Raw genomic sequence first — 19,447 nt, 5'->3', positions numbered from 1 at the left:
AATCCCAACTGAGCAGTAAAATGGGCGTTATCAATGGATCGGCAGAAAGGCTGCGATGCTTCATTCAGTCTGTCACAAGTATCTGCATTTCTGCATGTCTCCCTCTAGAGGCCGGAGGTCAGACTGCACCCTCACTTCTAAAATATGCGACGTCTGCTTCCAAGAATGACAACAGATGTCAAACTTCTGCCCATTTAAAAAGCATTAAAGAAAGAACATAAACTTAATACACAAAAAAATTTTAAACTTTAAATAGCAGCTCTTTAAAAAGGAATGATGACAAATATGATACAATAGGAATAACAATGTCAACAACAACACATTATCACTCTCCATCATTCTCAGCAACACCATTCTTATCATCAAACATTAAATCATGAAAAAAAAAAAACAACTGTTTGACTCCATGGGCTCACATAGTATGGAGGTGGTGGCATGTTTTAAGTAGGGGTCGTAGGTCACTGACAGCTCCAAGGTCAAGGGTCATCATAAGTCTGCCGATAGCGGTCTATCCGTGTCTGTGCATCCGTTTGTCTGGCTGTGATTGGTGGCATCAGAAGAAGAGGGTCTTTGGCGGAGGCGAGGCATCGCTAGCCGCATCAGATGAGGTGGAGCCCAAGGAGGAGGAGGAGGAGGAGAAGGAGGAGGAGGAGGAGAAGGAGGCGATTGCTCCTCCTCCTCCTCGTCCCTCCTCATTCATCAACTTGTCTGAACTGTCATCAATCTGCCCCGCCTCCTGTCGCCCTCAGAGCTCCAGCTCTTTGGACACTTTGGCGGCGATGTCTCTGAAGGCTAACGGTGCCCCCCACAGGCGCTTGAACCTCACACCGCTGCTCTGGCCCAGCCCGCTGGGCAGCTGGCAGACCTCGGCCTCGAAGGCCACACGGGCGCCGGCTGCTCCGTGGGTGCAGGACAGGAGGAAAGGCCCGGCCAGGTGGACCTGGCAGCCGCAGCCCTGTGCCGCCTCGCGCAGCGCTAGCACCACCTCGGCCGGGTCGCGGGGGCTCCGCACCCTCACATCCCAGCCGCATCGGGGGGTCCGGGGCTCGGCCGCTTTCTGATGCCCAGATAGATGGCGACTGGAGGGAGAGGAGGCGATGCAAGCAGAGGACGGGGGAGGAAAAGTAGAGCGATTTAAAACAAAAAAGAACAGAGCGAGGATGTTTACAGGAGGAGGATTAAGGGTGGTTAAAAGTTTGGATGGCAAAAATAAAGAGGGGCAGAGGAGAAGGGCGAGGGCAGGAGACCAAATGTTAATGTAGGAGCATGGATGAACAGATTTAACAATAAATGGGAATGAATGAGACAAGTGTAGGCAAGTGAATGTATGGATGTATGAATGTGAATGTATGAGAGGGAAGGGAGAGGGGGAGGAGAAGAAAATAGATTAGTATCATGCATTATTGGATTTTCATATTTCTGCATAGCTACTCAGGTCACAGATACATAAATGTGTATTTCGTAGTCTAAAAACATCTCTTTTTTCATACTATACAGTGGAGATAAAACACCATAGGGATATGCAAAGTGAACCCACCTCAAATGAAGTGTTCATGTGAGGGATTTGGGATTGATACTACATTTATTTTGCTCTTTAATGCAAGTTTATAGTGACATGTATATAATAAATAACATACTATACAGATTTTTTAAAAAAAGATTACTGTCTTAAATGGATTATATTTGTTATAGAATTTGCTTTTCACTCCAGTCATCATTTTTCTAGAATCACACAAAACACCAGCTAACACACAAAGATCTTACAGCATTAGCTAGTAACGAGTTTCAGGGACTAATCTGTTGCAAGAGACAAAGAAAGATATTTTTTCCTTTTCTTTAAATCAAAAGGTCGAGGTTCTAACCACAGGGATGATCTATCACAGGGAGCCGTGCTCAGCATCTACGGTCACACCACAGTCTGCTGGCTAACGTTAGCCTGGTGCTGCTAGTTTACCTGCTGTTTTTAACCTGAGCCTCAAACTGGGCTGAAGCAGCTGAGGCTGAGAGGAAGTACACAAAACTTTTAGAGACATACTGATAAGCTGAGAAAGATGAACCCTGAAAACATACAGGATGAATAATACAAGAGTATGAGAGATCAATACCATTATAATCTAGGTTTCTGTGGTCCCAGGAGCCTAATGTATAATATAACTATATATGAAATCAATAATAACTAACAGTGAGTGAAAAATATATATGTGCTTTTAATGGTTAATGTCTGTTACAGTATGTGCCTTTAGCCTCGATCTAAGCCAAGTGTCTCTGCAATAATGATAATAATAAATTGGACATTTTCTTTACATTGTTGTGTATGTTTGTTCTCCATGTAAAAAGTGAACAGTCAAGCTTCTCTGTGCATCACAATAATGGCAGCTAATTGAATTCTAATTTAATATTATAAACTGCTCCTTTATTCTTTCATTCAATCATTTATTCTTTTCTGCAGCTGTGGGGTTACACATATATGGGGAATACAGGGGAGATGGGTGGTGATGTTTATGATCAAGGCAATTTTAAGTTCTTGATATAAATTAGCTGTTGATTCTAGGACAGAGAAGTTTCCATATTTTTTCTCCTTTCATGAGAAATGTGTTTTGTTAACTGACCACAGTGTGCATTCTCTGCATTCTCAAATCTATTTCATTGTATTTCCTTCAGTCTTTATCACACGAAAGAGAAAAATTAAATACAAAAATAATCACACAAAAACTCAGTTTTTGCGTGTTCAAATATGAGTTGTATGATTCAGGGTCTGTGTTGGATGTTTAATGCAGCTTCCACGTTGGATCACATGCAAAAGTGCAAAAAGAAGATTTCTGATGTTTAGAAACTGATCAGAAAAAAAGAAAACATCAGGTCTCAGTCACACCTGAGAATGAAAACATTTACAGCTGCACCGTAAACACACTGCTGCTCTGAATACAACAAATCCTTGTAAATTAATTTGCTTGCAGACTACAAGGAATAAAATTTAAGTGCCATAATTGAATGAGTAGCAGTGAGACAGAGACTTAAAGAAATAGTTCTACATTTTGGGAAATGTGCTAATTTGCTTTCTTGCAGAATAACTGATTGATTATGTCTGTATGGTAAATATGTAGCTGGAGCCAACAGCTAGTTATCTTTAGTTTGGCTTGTTTTCAGTTTTCAGTCTTTATGCCTGGCTCTGTTCAGAGGGAACAATCAGCACCTCTAAAGCTAATTTACATGTGAAATCTTGTTTGTTTAATCCAAAAACAGAAGAGTAAAAACAACAACTCACTGTTTTATGCACTGGATTACTTCTGAACACTTAACCCCATAAAATGACCAACTGTTTTTACACTTGTGTGTTTGTATGGTTCAAATGAGATAAAAACAAAACACAAAAACAAATAAACACATTCCCCAAAATGTCAAGCTATTCTTTTAAGAACATCAGGAACGCTGTCATTTATGTGTTGCGCACAAAATATCTCATTGAGGAGTCTCAGTAAACTAAAGGCCTTTAATATCCTTAAAAGCAAGGAGCTTTTGTATTTTGCTGATTTTAGAGGCTCCTGTGAACAAAAGCGGCAGTGTTTCCACTAGGGATGATAATGATTAATCGGTTGTTAAGAATTTAATCAATTAAGTGAAATTTAATCCTTCTACTACCAAATAAAAATGTGAAATATGAAATAGATTCTTTTTATGAGTGTGCTCCATGTAGTACATGATAAGTTAGTATATGTGTTCAATATGTAGGCCTTCTATGTCTTTATATGTTTCATCAGTTATGTAATGCTGGTCAGAGAATGTGCAATATGTTACTTTGGAATTAAAACGGATTGAGGCAGGAAAAACGTATTTGGTATTGTTTGGTATAAGCAAAATAGAAAATGTGAACACAGGCTCTTTTCAATCTGATTGTGGTATTAAGAATAACTTTATAGAAATAGCTGATCTTCCTGCAGATGGTCCTGTTTGCTAATGTAGGTCATATAGAGACATTAGCACTAAAAGGCTGTTTAATAACCAGTTAAAACTTCTTGTAGCAGCTTTAAGTCCAGGGTAAATTGATGGATAAATTATGAGCTGCTGACACATTAAATTTAAGATTATCCTACTGTTGCTCTTTGGTTGTCAGTGTTGGAAAAACATAAAGTTGTACTCACCTTGTGACCGGAGATCTGCTGATTCTCTCAGGTTCGTCTGTGACCCTCAAGAGGAAGACAAACGTATCTGTTAGAAATCAATCGGCCAATGACGTTGTCACACCAACCCCGCCCCTGTTTCCCGTTTTAATGCACTAATCATCAGCATGGCTATGTCAGTGAACCCACGTCAACCAATCACAACACAGAACACGACAACTCATCTTCAAATCACAGATGGATCATCACCAACCTACACTCACTAACACTGGGACACTGGATGGATGTGAGACAACGAAATGTCAGAGTCACCACCAACAAAACACATGAGCAGGATAAACAAATGCAGAGGGAGCAACTCCAGAGCAGAGAGCCAGGTCTTCACAGACAGAAAACACAGCGAGTGTTGGAGTGGCAGCCAGACATGACTCACACAAATAAAACCGTATCTGATACAATATGAGGCACACTAAATATTTTCAAATAATTTAATTATTTGGAGAATCTGCAATCCTAAAACCCCTAGACGTATGCTTATTTTCACATGGTATGGGTTCAGTTTTTAACATAAAAGTAAAATAGTACAGGGCTCATCTTTAAAAACATCAAACATCAAAACTGACCCCTGCTATGAAATAAATGAATTTTAAAATAATTCTACGGCTTTATTTTGCAATAGTGACCTGCTCACTGTACATTATCCTACATTTGGTTTTGTACCAAAAATCCATATTTTGTCACAAAATATTAATTTTAAAATGATGTTAGTGATTTAGCAATGATTTTATTGTTCCTCCAGGAATCCTGGATTCCTCCTCTGAATGATCAGAATTGTGTCCATAACAACGGTCTGCTATACAGAAATAACAGACCTTAAAATTCTGTAATTGACCAATCAGAATCGAGTATGATATGACTGATCTGACTATGAATGATGATACTGATAATGACCTTTGAGTATAAAACCTTCAATGCCCTTCTGTCTATAGGCTTTCCTTTTAGTTTCTTGTTCTACTTTTGTTAACAAAGCTTCATAATAATAATGTTAATCAGTTGTCTGCCTCTTTCCTGTCATTTACTGTCTTTTGGGTTTGTTAGTTTTTTTTTCCATTTCTACTTTGACTGTAACATACAAAACTCTCACACACCTTTCATTCATTCATCCCACCCTACATTTTAAGTTTGACTAAAAAAAAAACTCTATTAAGTCGTGTGGGTTCTTCCTAATTTGTCTTTTCTTGAGGCTTGTGGTGACAATTCTAATATTTTAATCATGTGATATGTAGATATGCAATTCTTGATGACTTCAGAGTGTAGATTAGAGTATTTCAACATACTACACTAAACGCACAAACATTTCTAGGGTTTAGCTCATGGGTTCTTTGGATAAATTATCTCATAGAGGGGATCTATGTTGCACTCCCTTCTCATTGCCACCAGGGGACACTGTTGCTATTTTTCGTGTGCAGACGGAGGGCTTCCTTCCCACCAACCTGGCAACCTGATCTCTATTCCAGGAAGTGGGGTTGGTCTGGAGGAGTGAGCAGTGGGATTTCATTCATAGATTTCTACTGAAAATGAAACCTACTCTGATGTGATCCTGGCTCTCAGTGAAGAGCTGTTCCAGCTGCCATTTACACCTGAATACACCTTTACACTGTGTGTCTCAGCTTTTTGACTGCAGCAGTTTAATGGGTCACTTCTCTTGAAGTACATGGCATCCCTTCTAATCTGCACAGATAATAACTGGGATATGCCTCAGTATTTATGAATGAATTTTATCCAAATAATTATCTGGACAGTAATCTGTGTTGGGAACATCAGACTCTTAATGCCATTATGTTGCTGAAAGAACAGGTAGTTTTACAAATGTTTACCTATATATGTTGTTCTTTTGAGGCCAAACTTTGAAATGTTGCATCAGTGCCTGTACTCTGTTGTACAGCAGTAATTATATAAATGTTTTGAGAAAGAAAGGAAAAATTGAAAGTGTCTTATCTGAATTATGACCTTGCTTTTCTTGTCTGGGCAAAGAAAATGAGGTAATGACACTTGGCTCCTCCCTCAAAAACCATGCCAAGGTGCCCCAGGTATAGTCATAAAAGTGGAAAAAATAAATCTAAGTGCTTCTGAATGAAGAGTAATGAGAGACAGACTGGACAGAGTTGTGTGCGTTGACTTTGTGACTATCTGTGTATGAACTGTACAGTAAATGTACCAGATTGTGCAATCTGTGTAAAGGCTCAGAGCTGAGAGAGAGAGAGAGAGAGAGAGAGAGAGAGAGAGAGAGAGAGAGAGAGAGAGAGAGAGAGAGAGAGAGAGAGAGAGACAGGGAAGGCTGAAGTGAGAAGGTGAGAGAAAAACAGCACAAATTGACAGAGGAAGAGAGTAGAAGATGACATTAAACAGACAGAAACAGTGCGAGAGACAGACAGAGAAGCTAGCAGCAGTGTAGCAGGACAATCTGCTTGTATCTTGAAGGAGAGCTGTGCAAGATCCCTGTTTAAGAGAGGGATAAATCCCGGTTACATAACTAATCCTGATTTAAAACGGCAGTGACGCTGGGTCAGTCAGTCAGGGTGACTGGTGCAGGCTGAGATGTTTCTTATAAACTCCTGGTGAGGACTCAAGACAGTTGTGTACTCCTGTTGTGACAGGTTCAAAGCTAGAATGATGCAGACTAAATTCTATTTACCATTGCACTTTTTTACCCAAACACAAATTTCAGAGAATGTAAAGCTTTTTCCTCTGTGTTTTCTTTGTATTGCTATTGCTAGCGCCTTATCAGAATTCGAAACCGCGTCATAGTTCATCTGCCTTACCATTTAAAATCATATCTCTTTACACTGTTGTCTTCACACTGCAAATTTCCTCCTTGTGGAACTAATGAAGGATTATCTTATCTTATGTGGTCACAATGAGAGACACAATCTTAACTCCAATCAGTCATGACAATGCAAAGAGAGTGAATTAGTCAATTGACTATTTTAATAACCGTTTATCTGTTAGGAGTCAGGATTTCTGCTTCTCAAATCGGAATATTTTGTTGGTTTCGTTCATCTTCTTCCACAGTCAACTGAATATTACTGGATTCTGGATTGTTGGTTGGACAAGATAAGACATCTGAATAAAAAGATCATATCATCTTGGATAAAACATGATGGGGATTTTTCAACCTCTTCTGACATTGTACAGACCAAGCATTTACTCGACTGATTGAGAAAGTAATTGACGGATCAATTGATAATCAAAATTATTGCTAGTTACAGCCTTAGTATAGACAGTGCACTAAAGAAAGAAATTATTTAGGGGATAATGTACATAATAAACCCCTTCAACCTGAAGTGGTTTATTTTACAATAATGACAATAATGAATAATGGCTCACTGTACATTATCCTGCTTATTATATGGTTACTTACCAAACAAAATCAACAACTTGACACAAAATATTCATTTTAAAATGACTTTATGACTTAAAATGACCTATATCCATAGCAATGGTCTGTTATACAGAAATAACAGACCTTAGAATGCTGTAACTTACCAATCAGAATCAAATATTTAACAATGCCATGTAATAACTGATGATTACACATTTTAATTTACCTTTTTGCAGGTCTGACATTCCTTCTGTCTACTCCTGCTTCAGTTATGAATTTTCTAAATTTCTGGAAGTGACACTTGACATTGGTTATCACTGGAAATCATGAATACAATAGCTAAATTAAAGACGTCTCTTCTAGTCTCTGATTAATGGCATAAAATACTGGTCTCCATGCCTCAAGACTGTTTAATATTGCTACAAAACTTTGGCTCTTTTTCATTCTGGACTGATACCAAAAACTGCAACTACTTATGAAGGAACCAAACAGGTTGTTTAAAAAAGTGTAAAAGTGCTACCATTATGTTTAACCAGTTATGCAATGAAGAATTAGCCCCTAAAAACAGTAATGCACACTATATTACCATTGGTACTGAAGTCGCACACCTTAAAGACAGTGAATGAACCTCCCTTAATCGCTTCTCCTCTTTCTAATCCTTCACCCACTCTCTTTGTCTTGTATAAAACACCAATAAAGCACCATCCCCCCCTTTCCTGTCTGTCCTGGATCCCACAGCCCTGCTGAAGGACTGCTGATTTGTTAACAGCATGGGCAAACATATGGTGTTGATTACATGAGTCAGACTAGTACAGTTGAGTTGAAACAAACTCACACTCTCCCAGGGACACAAACATGTTATTCTAAAAGCAGGTTGTGACTTAGTGTGTGTGTGTGTGTGTGTGTGTGTGTCTGTGTTTGTGAGAGAGACTGTGGACTGCCTACATAAGCTAACAGACAAAGGCTCCATTATACCTAATGCTAACGTTCAAAACAACTGTCTCGTAATAGGGGCAAACTTGAACACCCACATCTAAAGATCGAACAATAAAACGACGTCACCCGCTGTTGTTCCAGAAACCCAATACTGTAATGCATTTTGTTGGAAGCAGCCAGTGGTGCTGTGCCACCTACAGCCTCTAGTGAGTGCTAACAGCACAGAGCCCAGCCAGCAGAGACACAAGCAGTCCAGACAGACAAACATTCAGGCAGACAGCTGCTGATGAGAGTTTTAGTCATATAAACATACTGTTTTGAGATAGAGCTGCTCTATAGGAAGAAACAATCAACTGAGTTACGCTTTGATGGCCACAGTCCAAGAAACTCAAATTTCCTGTAAAAGCTCTGCTTGGCTTCAGCATTTAGACTACTTCATGCCTTTAGTCACAGTTAAGCTTGAGCAGAAGTTTCTACGGAGATGCTTTGATGTCTGTGTTTTCCAATCATAAAAAAAACTGTTTAAAGTATGATGGAAGAATGCATGAAAATAAGATGGAAAACCAGAGGAGTATATATGCTCCATATCATCTTTTTTTCCAGTACTTCTCAGAAGTAATAACAATAATTCTTAACTATATGATTAATTAAATGACACTCGAGAAGTGGCAGAATGGATGGAATGAATGGATTATTGAAAATTATTAAGTCATAATGAATCAAATTATTAACTCATAGTTTTCGCTAAAATCACTACCTCCTGATTAAATATCTAACAGTAATGGTTAGGTAAGTGTTTACTAGAGGTCTGATGATGAATCCCACTTTTAGTTTGTTTTTAGTGTGTAGCGTTTCCAACAGCTCAAAACTTTTACAAAACTTTTCAATACAACACTTAAGTATTTACCAGGGATAGACGCTATTATTTATAAAATTATACTTAAAATCTGGTGGTCAATATACATATTTTGTAGCCCAAAAATAAACTTGAGTATAACAATACAGAAAGGGCAACATTTCCCATGAATTGTGATGTGGCTTTTCCTGAAGGTATTTTTTTCCAATGAAAAACAAGCTAGATTTCTCAGTTAGTTGAGGAAAACGTAGCACACATAGCAATACATTATGTTCTTAGATGTGTCGTATTCTAGACACTTTAACTCCAGCTTCTGTTCACTCCTACAGTTTTCTTGCCGTTTTGTGTTTTCATAGTCCACTTTTTTGTGTTTCTGGTTCTGTTGTAAGAATAGTGTTAACAGTTTGAGTAAGCTCAGAAAAAACATACTTTAGTAGCCCTGACACATCGGTAGCTACTCAGCACCGAGTACTGTTCGCCCTTTTCGTAGAACGTTTTCAGGATGTTTATAGAACTGTAACTTTGTGTTGCCAAAGACTCGCAGTATGGGGACAAAACTTGGGTCCCCTGTGACCACCTACATGAAACATCTGGTGGCCACAGAGTAACTTTTTGTGACCCTTAACTTAACTCCAAGATCAGCCGTGAGCAGAAATCCCCATCAGGTTATTTAATCTGGATACAATTTAACCTCCAAAAAATTTACTTTATCAAAATATATCATTGCTGTGATAAATAATTCATGTTCTGTGATAGAAGATTTTATCTATACCACCCACTTCTGTTAAGACACCTATCAATCAATCCTTTGACTCTTCTTGATGAAACATATATTTTAACAATTAATGTGTAAGAAAAAAGAGGAAATTTAAATTTCTGAAAAAAGTTCTTGGCAGTGTGAATGGGATACCATGGAGCCAGAACCCTGCAGGTTGACTTTAACTCAACCACTAAACTCCTGCCTGTAGAGTAGCTTTGCCTCAAATAAATGTTTGTATAACTAAACTCCAACCTGCGACAGACACTGAATGAGGGGTAGAGGGGATGACAGGGCACTGGCAAGCAGGCAGACAGTCAGGCAGACAGAAGCAGCCAGAAAACATGGGAAAGGAAGACTTACTAACTGTTTTTGTCCCCTGTGGGAGGGTGCAGCCCGACATGGACTTGTTTGAGCTCTGACGTTTAGAAGGGTCAAGAGTGACCCTAGGAGGAGAGAGGAAGAAGAGAAGGAGATGAAGAGAGGGTGAGAGGAATGGAAAAGGAAAATTAACAGCAGAAAGTCAGAGAGACATTGAACGAAAGAGAAAGCGAAGGGGGAAGACAGACAACAGAAATGACAGTAAGAAGCACAGGTAGAAGAGCAGAGAAGTACAAATTAAACTGTATGTACTGTTGTTCAGGAAAAAAAAAGAAGGATAGAAGATTGGCAGGTGACTGGCAAGGAAAAGCAAAAGTTGTTAAAGAATCAAACAAACAAACAAACAAACAGATAAAGCAACAATAAGCAGCTGAGAAGAACTGATTGTGAAAGACACACAGAATGTCCACCTGACCATCAGACCTGGGTCAAATAGGTTTTGGCTTGTTTGTACCAGCTTGTGAGTAGCAGTGAAGTGGGATTCACTGCATCAGAAAAAACACTTCATGACAGATGGTTATGCAACTGGATTTTCTTTTTTAGTTTCTTGAATTTAACATACTGTCCACCTGCATACACGTGACCAGTTTAGACAGAGGGCTGCAGCGGGATTGTGCTCTTGATTATCCTGTTGGATCTACAGGGCCGTCCACACCAAGAAGGACAATTATAACAATAACTGACACATCAGGCAAGTGCGATTTCTGCAATTTTGGATGTTGAACTTGGCCATGTCCTTCCACACACAGTGTATGATTTGGAGATCTCTTGGGTTGGGGGTGGGGGAGTCGCCATTAGTCTGGCTTATTTTCTCCTTTTCCTTTTTCTTTTTTGTTTTATATGTTAACGTTATGCTCACCTAATTAGAAATTATGTTAGCATTTGTCATGCATAACAGGATCCTCAAAAATATTTGATCACATATTAAGACAATTATAACGATAACATCACAATCATCCACACCGATGAACGATAACTGTCTGTAAATAGTGGCTCAAAGCACATGCTGCGTGCTCCAGCATCTTAGAAAAATGGATATTGATGACCTCGCCTTATTAATATAAGAGTTGTCATCTTTTAAAGACACATTTTATTAATTCTTGAGTCATGAGTCAACATTAGTTTGATGCTATCCTGCAGATTAACAAAGAGGACATCGGTAAAGATAAAAAAAAACTTCAGAGACCCCATCATTGCCAAAGATCATTTTGGCTGTATGTCTCAGATAAAAATCAGATTTGTTATCCGTAATTTGAAGGCTAATATTACGTTAAACTAACCGTTTAATAAGTAAGTTTTATACCACAATATTTTATGGATTTTGATTTGCTATCAGTGTTTTTATCGTTAATAGAATCGCTCTGAAATTAATCCCAACGATATAGTTTGCAACTGTCGCTGTTGTTATAGTTGTGGTAGTTAACGTTATAGTTACTGTTTTTGTGCGGACGGGTCTTAACACAACTGTTGAGGGTGCAGGACACATTTTTCTTATTTGCTGGTGGTGGATGAGCAGTGAGCACTGCTGCAGGATGCAATACTGTGATTTCCAGTTCCAATTAAAGTCAAATTTTAATTTTATTTCTCACCCACTCAGTGTTGCTCTGTGTTGTCTATCTTGCTTGTATCTATTGCTAAAGGAAAAAAACATAAAGAGCAACACAATCTGTGATTTTAACCACTTTTAGTTTAGTGTAGTTTTTAAAAGATCTTTATTTAAGCTTTTTTTCAGTATCTGTCTGACCATATAAATTATTTACTATAAATAATGGCTACATTTGCCTGGGGTAGGGATTTTATTTTATTTTATTTTTTTAGCAAATGTTGTGGGGAGCAGGTGGCAATGGGTGGAAATACCCCAGCCATTGGCAGCTGAATTATTAAAAAAAAAAAAAATCTAATTTAAGCAAGTAAAACAGCTGGAATAATGTTTGAACACTATTAGACCCAGGTCTGAGATTAAGGAGGACAACTTCAGAAGCCTGTAAAGATTCATTATTAAAGAAGGAAGGCTGGAAGGTTAGTACTGGTTAAGGAAGAGACGGTGAGAGGCAGCAAGGTTAGCTAAATGATCTTTATGTACAGGTTTATAGCAAAATGAGTTACACTGTCCAGATTCAAACCTAGAAACATACAAGCCTGTCCTGTACAGGCACATCATGATATACATGCAGTCCTTGAAAATACTTGCAAATGTCCAAATGAGCAACAAGTCCAGAGTTAAGGGTTCATTTGAAATCTGTTTATTGACTTCTAGGAGTTATCATTCTTTCTTATCCTTTCTTACCTACAATCACACATCTAAATGAAAGTAAAACTCATCCTCTTTTATTCTAAACCATTAGTGGAAGCCATACAGAAATCTTATATTCTTTCCTCCCCTTCTTCTCGCGGCTTCTCCCCTTACCTGCGGGTCAACTTGGAGGTGATTTTGCTTAGCAGGTTGGTCGTGGCCCGGGTCCTGGCGTGAGGCAGCGGGCTGGCATCATGGGATGGCGTTGGGGAAGCTGGGGGAGCATGGGAGGGAGGCCTACGGTCTCTAATTTGCCCTCCATGGAACGTGCTCCTCACTGTGGATCCCCTGGAGAGGCGGGAGGAGGGCGTGGAGGACGAGGAGGAGGCTCCAGAGGCACCGGCGATGCTGTGTGTTGAGGGCGAGGCAGGGGGAAGGCGGTGGGATAAGGAACTGAATGGGAGAAGGAAAACCAAGAGTGGTTAGTTATAGTCAAATTAATATCAGTTGACAACTGTAAGAATCATCTATTCCTTACATTATAATACCTGCTACCATTTTCCAGAATTCCATAGTTTTGTAATGAATATTTTGCACTATTCAAATCAGGAAGAAACTAAGAATTTTTGCATTTTCACCTGCATGTTAATACACATTTGGTGTGCAAGTTAAAGCACCAGTGTGGATGGTGTAATGAGTCAGTCCCACATTGACTCAGAATACAGCCCCCATGTTCATCGTAAAGAAGGAACATGTCACCCAGTGCGATGGTGTGACTCACTGGTGTGTTTTTAATATTTTTTGACAACATTGGCACAGAGGAATGAGCAATATCATGCTCTGGATGCACAGTCATTGCTTGTTAATAGGATCAATCGTAGATTTTTTTGTCTGCTTTCATTAAGTAAAGTATAGACTATTACCAGGATTATTCATTAAGGCATATTTATGTTACATGTAAGGTTTAATATGACAGATAACCACAATAAAGACACAAAAAGCCAGGTAAATGCTGTATTTCTGATTAATCATGCCTCTTTAATATGCCATTAAATTTAGGAAGGCAGGTTGAGAGAAGATATTGGGCTACATGGCTTTGTTTTATGTCTTCGGTTGCCACATTTGCATATGTGTAAAGAATTGTGTTGTTGATTTTTTCTTGCAAGCACGACCTCTACGAAGTGCATTTAAAGGCACAGTTCACCCCAAAATAAAAAATGCATTCTCCAATTTCTGACCCAAACAAGCTTTCTCATCTCTGGCTCCCTCTCATTTTTCTCCCTCTCGCCCAATTGTCTTCTCTTCATCCAACATCAACACTTTGTCACACCTACACACACACACTCACACACACACCTCTCCACCCCTGACTCTCTGGCTGGCTGGTGGCCTGAGGCTGCTTTTCATAACGCTCTAGATAACTCCCACACACAGGGCTCAAGTGGGCCGCAACCATTAGACAGGTTAAGTTGAAGAGCAGCCGTTGCAGAGCAAAATCGTTTAACGTCAATGTGGACTAGCTGCCTGCTGCGGCTAACTGCAGGAGGGCGAACCGGGGATGGAGGGAGGAGCGGACAGGAGAGAGGTGGAGAAGCTTCAGAGATGAAGGCAGAAAAAAAGGTGAGGACAGGAGAAAAGGAAGACAAGAGGTTGAATTGGAGCCAAAGTAAGGAAGAAATGTGCAAAAAAGATGAGAGAAACTAAGGATGTTCACCTTCATTTCATTCGTATTTCGATGGTTGTAAAAGTTACACGCATTAAACATTTACATGTTATTTGTACAAAGTTTTTTCATGCATATTTCAACTCAAACACGCTTCAACAGTAGGGCTCAACAATGACTGCCCACTTGACCAGGACAACTAAAATGCCATTCTGGGCAAGTAAAACTGGCAACTCAGTTGTCTGAATGGGCAAGTGGTTAAAAAAGATGGAATTATAAACTATTTTGATAATAAAATAAGAGGGTTTCCTGCTTTTCTTTGTTTATTATCATATTAAACTGAGTAACTTTGTATTTTGGATAAAACAAGACATGTAAAGACATCACCTTGGACATCAACTGGGATGAAAATTTATAATTATTTTTTGACATTTTATAGACATTGCAGCCTTATATTAAACATGACAATTAACTTTGGTCTTTGTTGTTATTTGATAATCACTGATGAATTAAACAATTTGTACAGGGACAAATAAAAATTGAAAAAAATGAAAAAATATTAACACTGAACCCTGAACAGAAATAAAACAGAAATATTTCTAGAGTTACAATATTAACCGAAAAGGATTATTGTAATCAAATAATTAGAATTACATGAATTTCAGAGTTCAAAAGCATATTATTCAGATTATTTGTTTTTGGATGTTTTTTTTTTTATTATTTGAACAAAAAGAGCTAGGATTTAACTTCTTCCTACTCCTTTTCGGGCATGAATTCATAAATCCATCAATTTATTTTGGCTAGTGTTTGTTACATGTTCAAAATATATCTAAAGAGAAACAAAAAAATCTAAACATTGTAGATAAAAACAAATGTAACTGTTTGTGATGGTATAAACTATAATAAATGCACTTCAGTTAGTTTAGTGACAGAAACTCAGCAGAATATTTTGGCTCCCACACATCTGTGTTTGTCTACATTAAACTGTGCTTCATGTATGTACATCTTGGCATGAAGTCACTTATCTTATGTGGCATCTTAGATTAGCATCTGTGTACATTCACAGTAAATGTGTGTTTAATTCAAGGACCTGTACGTTTAATATAAATAAAATATGTTAAAGTATAGTAACACACATGCTGTCGTTACATCGTCAGTGTTTTGTGTTTGTCCTGTGCACTTTTGCCACTACAGCAGACACAGTTTTCATGGACGGGGACATAAACGCGACTCTGTGTCTGTCCATGCACGTGTTTGTCCCATCAACCACTCTGGCATGGCATCACATTGACAAGGCCTCTGAGGCAGTTAGGGTTACTCTGGCACAACGCCAGTCCTCACTTCATCATGGCACTCTTTCCTGACCACCTCCCTTTTCTCCCTCCTCTCCCATCTCTTCCCTATCTTATCTTCCTTTTCCTTTTCTCCTCTTACCCGTCACTCCTTCCCTTCATTCCCACATCCTTCACCACCACCTGCTAAACTGCAAAATGGAGCTGTGATGGAGAATACTGCCACACTGTGATGCCTGAATGTAACAGTGTCGGCTGTGGGGTGGATTGTCAGCATTTACTCAAGTTCTGTACTTAAGTACAAATATGAGGTACTTGTACTTCGTTTGAATCTTTTACTTTCGTGACACTTTCTACGGAGGAAAGGTTGTACTTTTTTTTTTTTTACTCTGCACACAAAACATATAAGGAGCGAATAAAATATGATGGTTTCTTATAATGAAACTACCCCAACAGTTTATATGAGTATAGCTGATACGATTAGTGGATTTATTCCTAATAATCTTGAGTAATAAAATTATAATGACAAATATATAATAGTTGAACAGTGACAAGGGATTTTTCTGCATTGAGTATTTTTAGTTTTAATACTTTAAGGGCATTTTCCTGATTATACTTTTACTTATAACTATGGGTGTAAATCAGAAGCTTCATCACGATACGATACGATATTCTGGACATCGATGTTTATATCACAAAGTCTATCAAGATACAATTTCGATTCGATTCAACTCAAGAGCCTGCGATTAGTGTCAGGCGATATCACATCTCACAAAAAGCGATTAAGTTATGATTTGACAATTTTCTGACTGAACTCTTCCAGACATTTGTCAAACAGACATGCCACAGGAATTTTCAAAATAAAAGTGTATCTTAAATATGACAATAAAGATCGATATTTTCACTTTGCATCGATCCTACTGGATCACTGAACATTGAATCTATACACCGATCCAGATCAATGTGTCATTACACCCCTACTTATTAGAGAGTATTTTTACAGTGTCATATTAGTGTTCCTTTTAAAGTACCATACCATAGATTGTTAAATCAAAGTGGAGGGGTGAAACCCAAATATCTCTTAATCACCAGCATGTTAGCGCTCCATCCAGAAAACATAAGTTCTGTTTGGTATCTTAAAAAGCATCATGGTTGGTCAACATAAGCATGTTTGTGCAGTTTGAGCAGACATCAGAATGTTCACTTTGCCAAAAATCATTTGTACATCCACTCATTCATATTTTCCTTTGTTGTTTTCAGCGGAGTCTTAGATTTAAAAACTCTCTATCAGTCTGTAATTCATTCAACACACCCTCCTCCTGAGCCGCCCTCAACCCTCCACCTCAGGAACATTTTACTGAAGATCAGACAACAGGCAGGAACTTTTTGGCTATCCGTCTGAGAGCCAGAATTTCAGAGTGATGAAGAGACAGAAGGATGGAAAACAGGTCAGCCAGAATGAAAGTGAGAAAGTGACCATAGGGAAAGACAGAGAGGGAGAGAGAGAGAAGAGATGGTGCCTGCCATGCTCTGACACTGACAAGCAGACAACCATCTGTCACAACAACAGACAGTTCATATTGGGTGTACACACACACACACACACACAGACATGCACACACACACACGCAGACGCACCCACTCATGCACAGTTTAAGCCCTTTATCCTCTCTTGAAGAGACAAAATGTATGTGAGACAAACACTCGGGGCCAAACACTCTCTAAGCTCTGTGCAAAAAGAGACAAGCTGTACCAGTGGAACCAGTCTCTATAAAACAAACCTTTTCACACTGTGTTTACTACAAATATGAATATGAATATATTTTCTACATTGGGTTAGCAGCAGGGCAGTTCAAGGTCAAACTGTGTAATTTATTCCATCTTGTTCATGTTCACCTCCCTGTTGTTTTTTTATATTACAGTCACTTAATTAATAGTCTGTGCACCACACTTGTTTCCATAAAACTGAATTTGTTGATGAGTTTTTTCATTTTCCCTAAACTAAATCTAATTCTAATCTCAATGCTGCACCCTTTAGGGAGTTTAGATACAAGATGAGGTGAAATTCAGAGGTGGCACAAGGTCAAAAAATGCAGCAAAAAGAAATCATCTAGGCTTTGTGAGCTGGCACTCCCACTTGTAGGCAAATCTTCAGTGATTATTCTTATTTTACCAGGGGGCTGCAACTCTTACTCTCAAAAGAGTCATTTTGGGCTAAAAAAAAAAAAAAAAAACTGTCTGGAACCACAACAATTACATTATTTTTCCTCAGATACTCCTTGTGAGTAGATAATGACTGAATTTTAATTTCTGGGTGAACTATCCCTTTAGCCACTGGCAAAATTAGGATGAAAAGCCGCCGAGGTGCAGACATAGGTTATGACACACATTTTAGTTGAAGAAATATTAAAACTGCTTTTTTAATTCATTGTAAAGGCTTCACATTTTTACATTTGTAAGAATCACTTGAAACTTGAGATGTTAAAAATGACCATGGTTTTTTTCAACATGATTTTTTATAACAGCCACAGGGAGCCACTAGAGAAGGACAAAGGAGCCACATGCAGGTTGCTGACCTCTGGTTTGTTACACATAAGCTCCAGGACGACGGGCTGTGGCCCAAATTTCCACAAAAATAAAGAAAAGAAGAAAAATCTTCATGATATCACTAACTGTGCTAGTCACCACACGTACTGTAAAAGATAAACAGAGACTAAGACAGACTTGCATTTATGCTCCTCTCACCTGTTTTCCTTGCCATTTTGCAGCAGTGAGTGTCTATCAGTGTTGGATCGGTCCGTACACACATATGTGTTTCTTCGAGTCATGGCACTAGCAGGGATGTTGTTCTGCGGAAAGAGTCAGAAATCAAAAATCACATGCATGTGACTGAAATGAACGATGACCTGAATATCCTACAAACATGGAAACGGTGCGTTTTAACTTTATGTGGTGAGGGAATGTGGTACCACATCCCAACAATGTGAGGAGAGCTTCAAAGGTGAAGCACATTTATTATGTCATGCATTCTTATGCTTTATATTTACAATTAAAAAGCCATTGTAGACACATGATTTGCAATTAACAAGTAACATTTATGTGACACTACATGAAAAGCCCTACTTGACCTGGACTTCTGAACAGGTTAAAAAATATAAAGATTTCCCCGCTTTGTCTGTTTGACCTCAGATGGTCTTCAGTTCAGCCTGTATCTGCTGTACAGAAAGAGTTAATCTCAGGTTAATCTGGGTGCTGTCTTCAACTCTTCACATACTTTACACCCTCTCATGCTAATCTTACTGAATATCTGTAATCTCCATATTCTCCCTGCTGGGTGAATCTACAGTTTGTTATTCATCTCAAGGTAAGTGTTTTGTTTTTTTTTTCATTCAGCTCTTCTCTGATCTGTGGAGGATGTTAATGTTTGCAGTCTCCATAATATCTGTGTCAGTGCAGCCTCAATGTGCTGTAATCTGAGGAAATGGGATTAGGAGGACTGTGAGGATTTCTGCCATCTGTACCCATTGTATTGATAAGGGATTAAATGTGACAGATTGTTTACATTGGATGATTCATCACACCAACAAAACGTCCTTTAGGCCTTACTGTGGTTGAGTTAACTTCTTTGCGCCGGTCGGGTATCTCTGCCTTGTTTGGGTTGTGAGCAGAGCTAACCATGGGACTGGAGGGGGTCGGGATGCTACGGGAGCCAGTGGAATTGGTGGTTGGCTTGCGGATTGACAGCCGCTCCTCCTTAAGCCCCGCCCCTTCGCCTACACCACTGGGACTCCGCTTGGGGTGTGTCGACCCTGGAACCGCTGGACCACCT

General features: G+C 38.9%; 1 protein-coding gene across 4 annotated transcripts in view; it reads right to left on the bottom strand.

The window, feature by feature from the left end:
- Positions 1–223: 223 nt before the first annotated feature.
- mark4b (MAP/microtubule affinity-regulating kinase 4b) overlaps positions 224–19,447 on the bottom strand; it is a 63,695-nt gene continuing 44,471 nt past the window's right edge. The window contains exons 13-19 of one of the 4 annotated variants that reach the window (XM_084717537.1): positions 19,225–19,445; positions 18,364–18,467; positions 12,838–13,116; positions 10,413–10,495; positions 4,140–4,184; positions 1,955–2,000; positions 224–1,079 (exon numbers count right to left, since the gene is read on the bottom strand). In XM_084717537.1, the coding sequence (XP_084573663.1) occupies positions 746–1,079; positions 1,955–2,000; positions 4,140–4,184; positions 10,413–10,495; positions 12,838–13,116; positions 18,364–18,467; positions 19,225–19,445 (1,112 nt within the window). In that variant the 3' untranslated portion in view covers positions 224–745. The remainder of the gene's footprint in view (positions 1,080–1,954; positions 2,001–4,139; positions 4,185–10,412; positions 10,496–12,837; positions 13,117–18,363; positions 18,468–19,224; positions 19,446–19,447) is intronic. The other 3 variants (XM_084717535.1, XM_084717534.1, XM_084717536.1) reach the window with 3 other exon arrangements.

The sequence above is a fragment of the Lutjanus erythropterus genome, chromosome 4 (assembly GCF_056507025.1).
Source record: "Lutjanus erythropterus isolate fLutEry1 chromosome 4, fLutEry1.hap2, whole genome shotgun sequence".
Taxonomy (NCBI): Eukaryota; Metazoa; Chordata; class Actinopteri; order Lutjaniformes; family Lutjanidae; genus Lutjanus; species Lutjanus erythropterus.
This window is presented reverse-complemented; position numbering and strand designations above follow the sequence as displayed.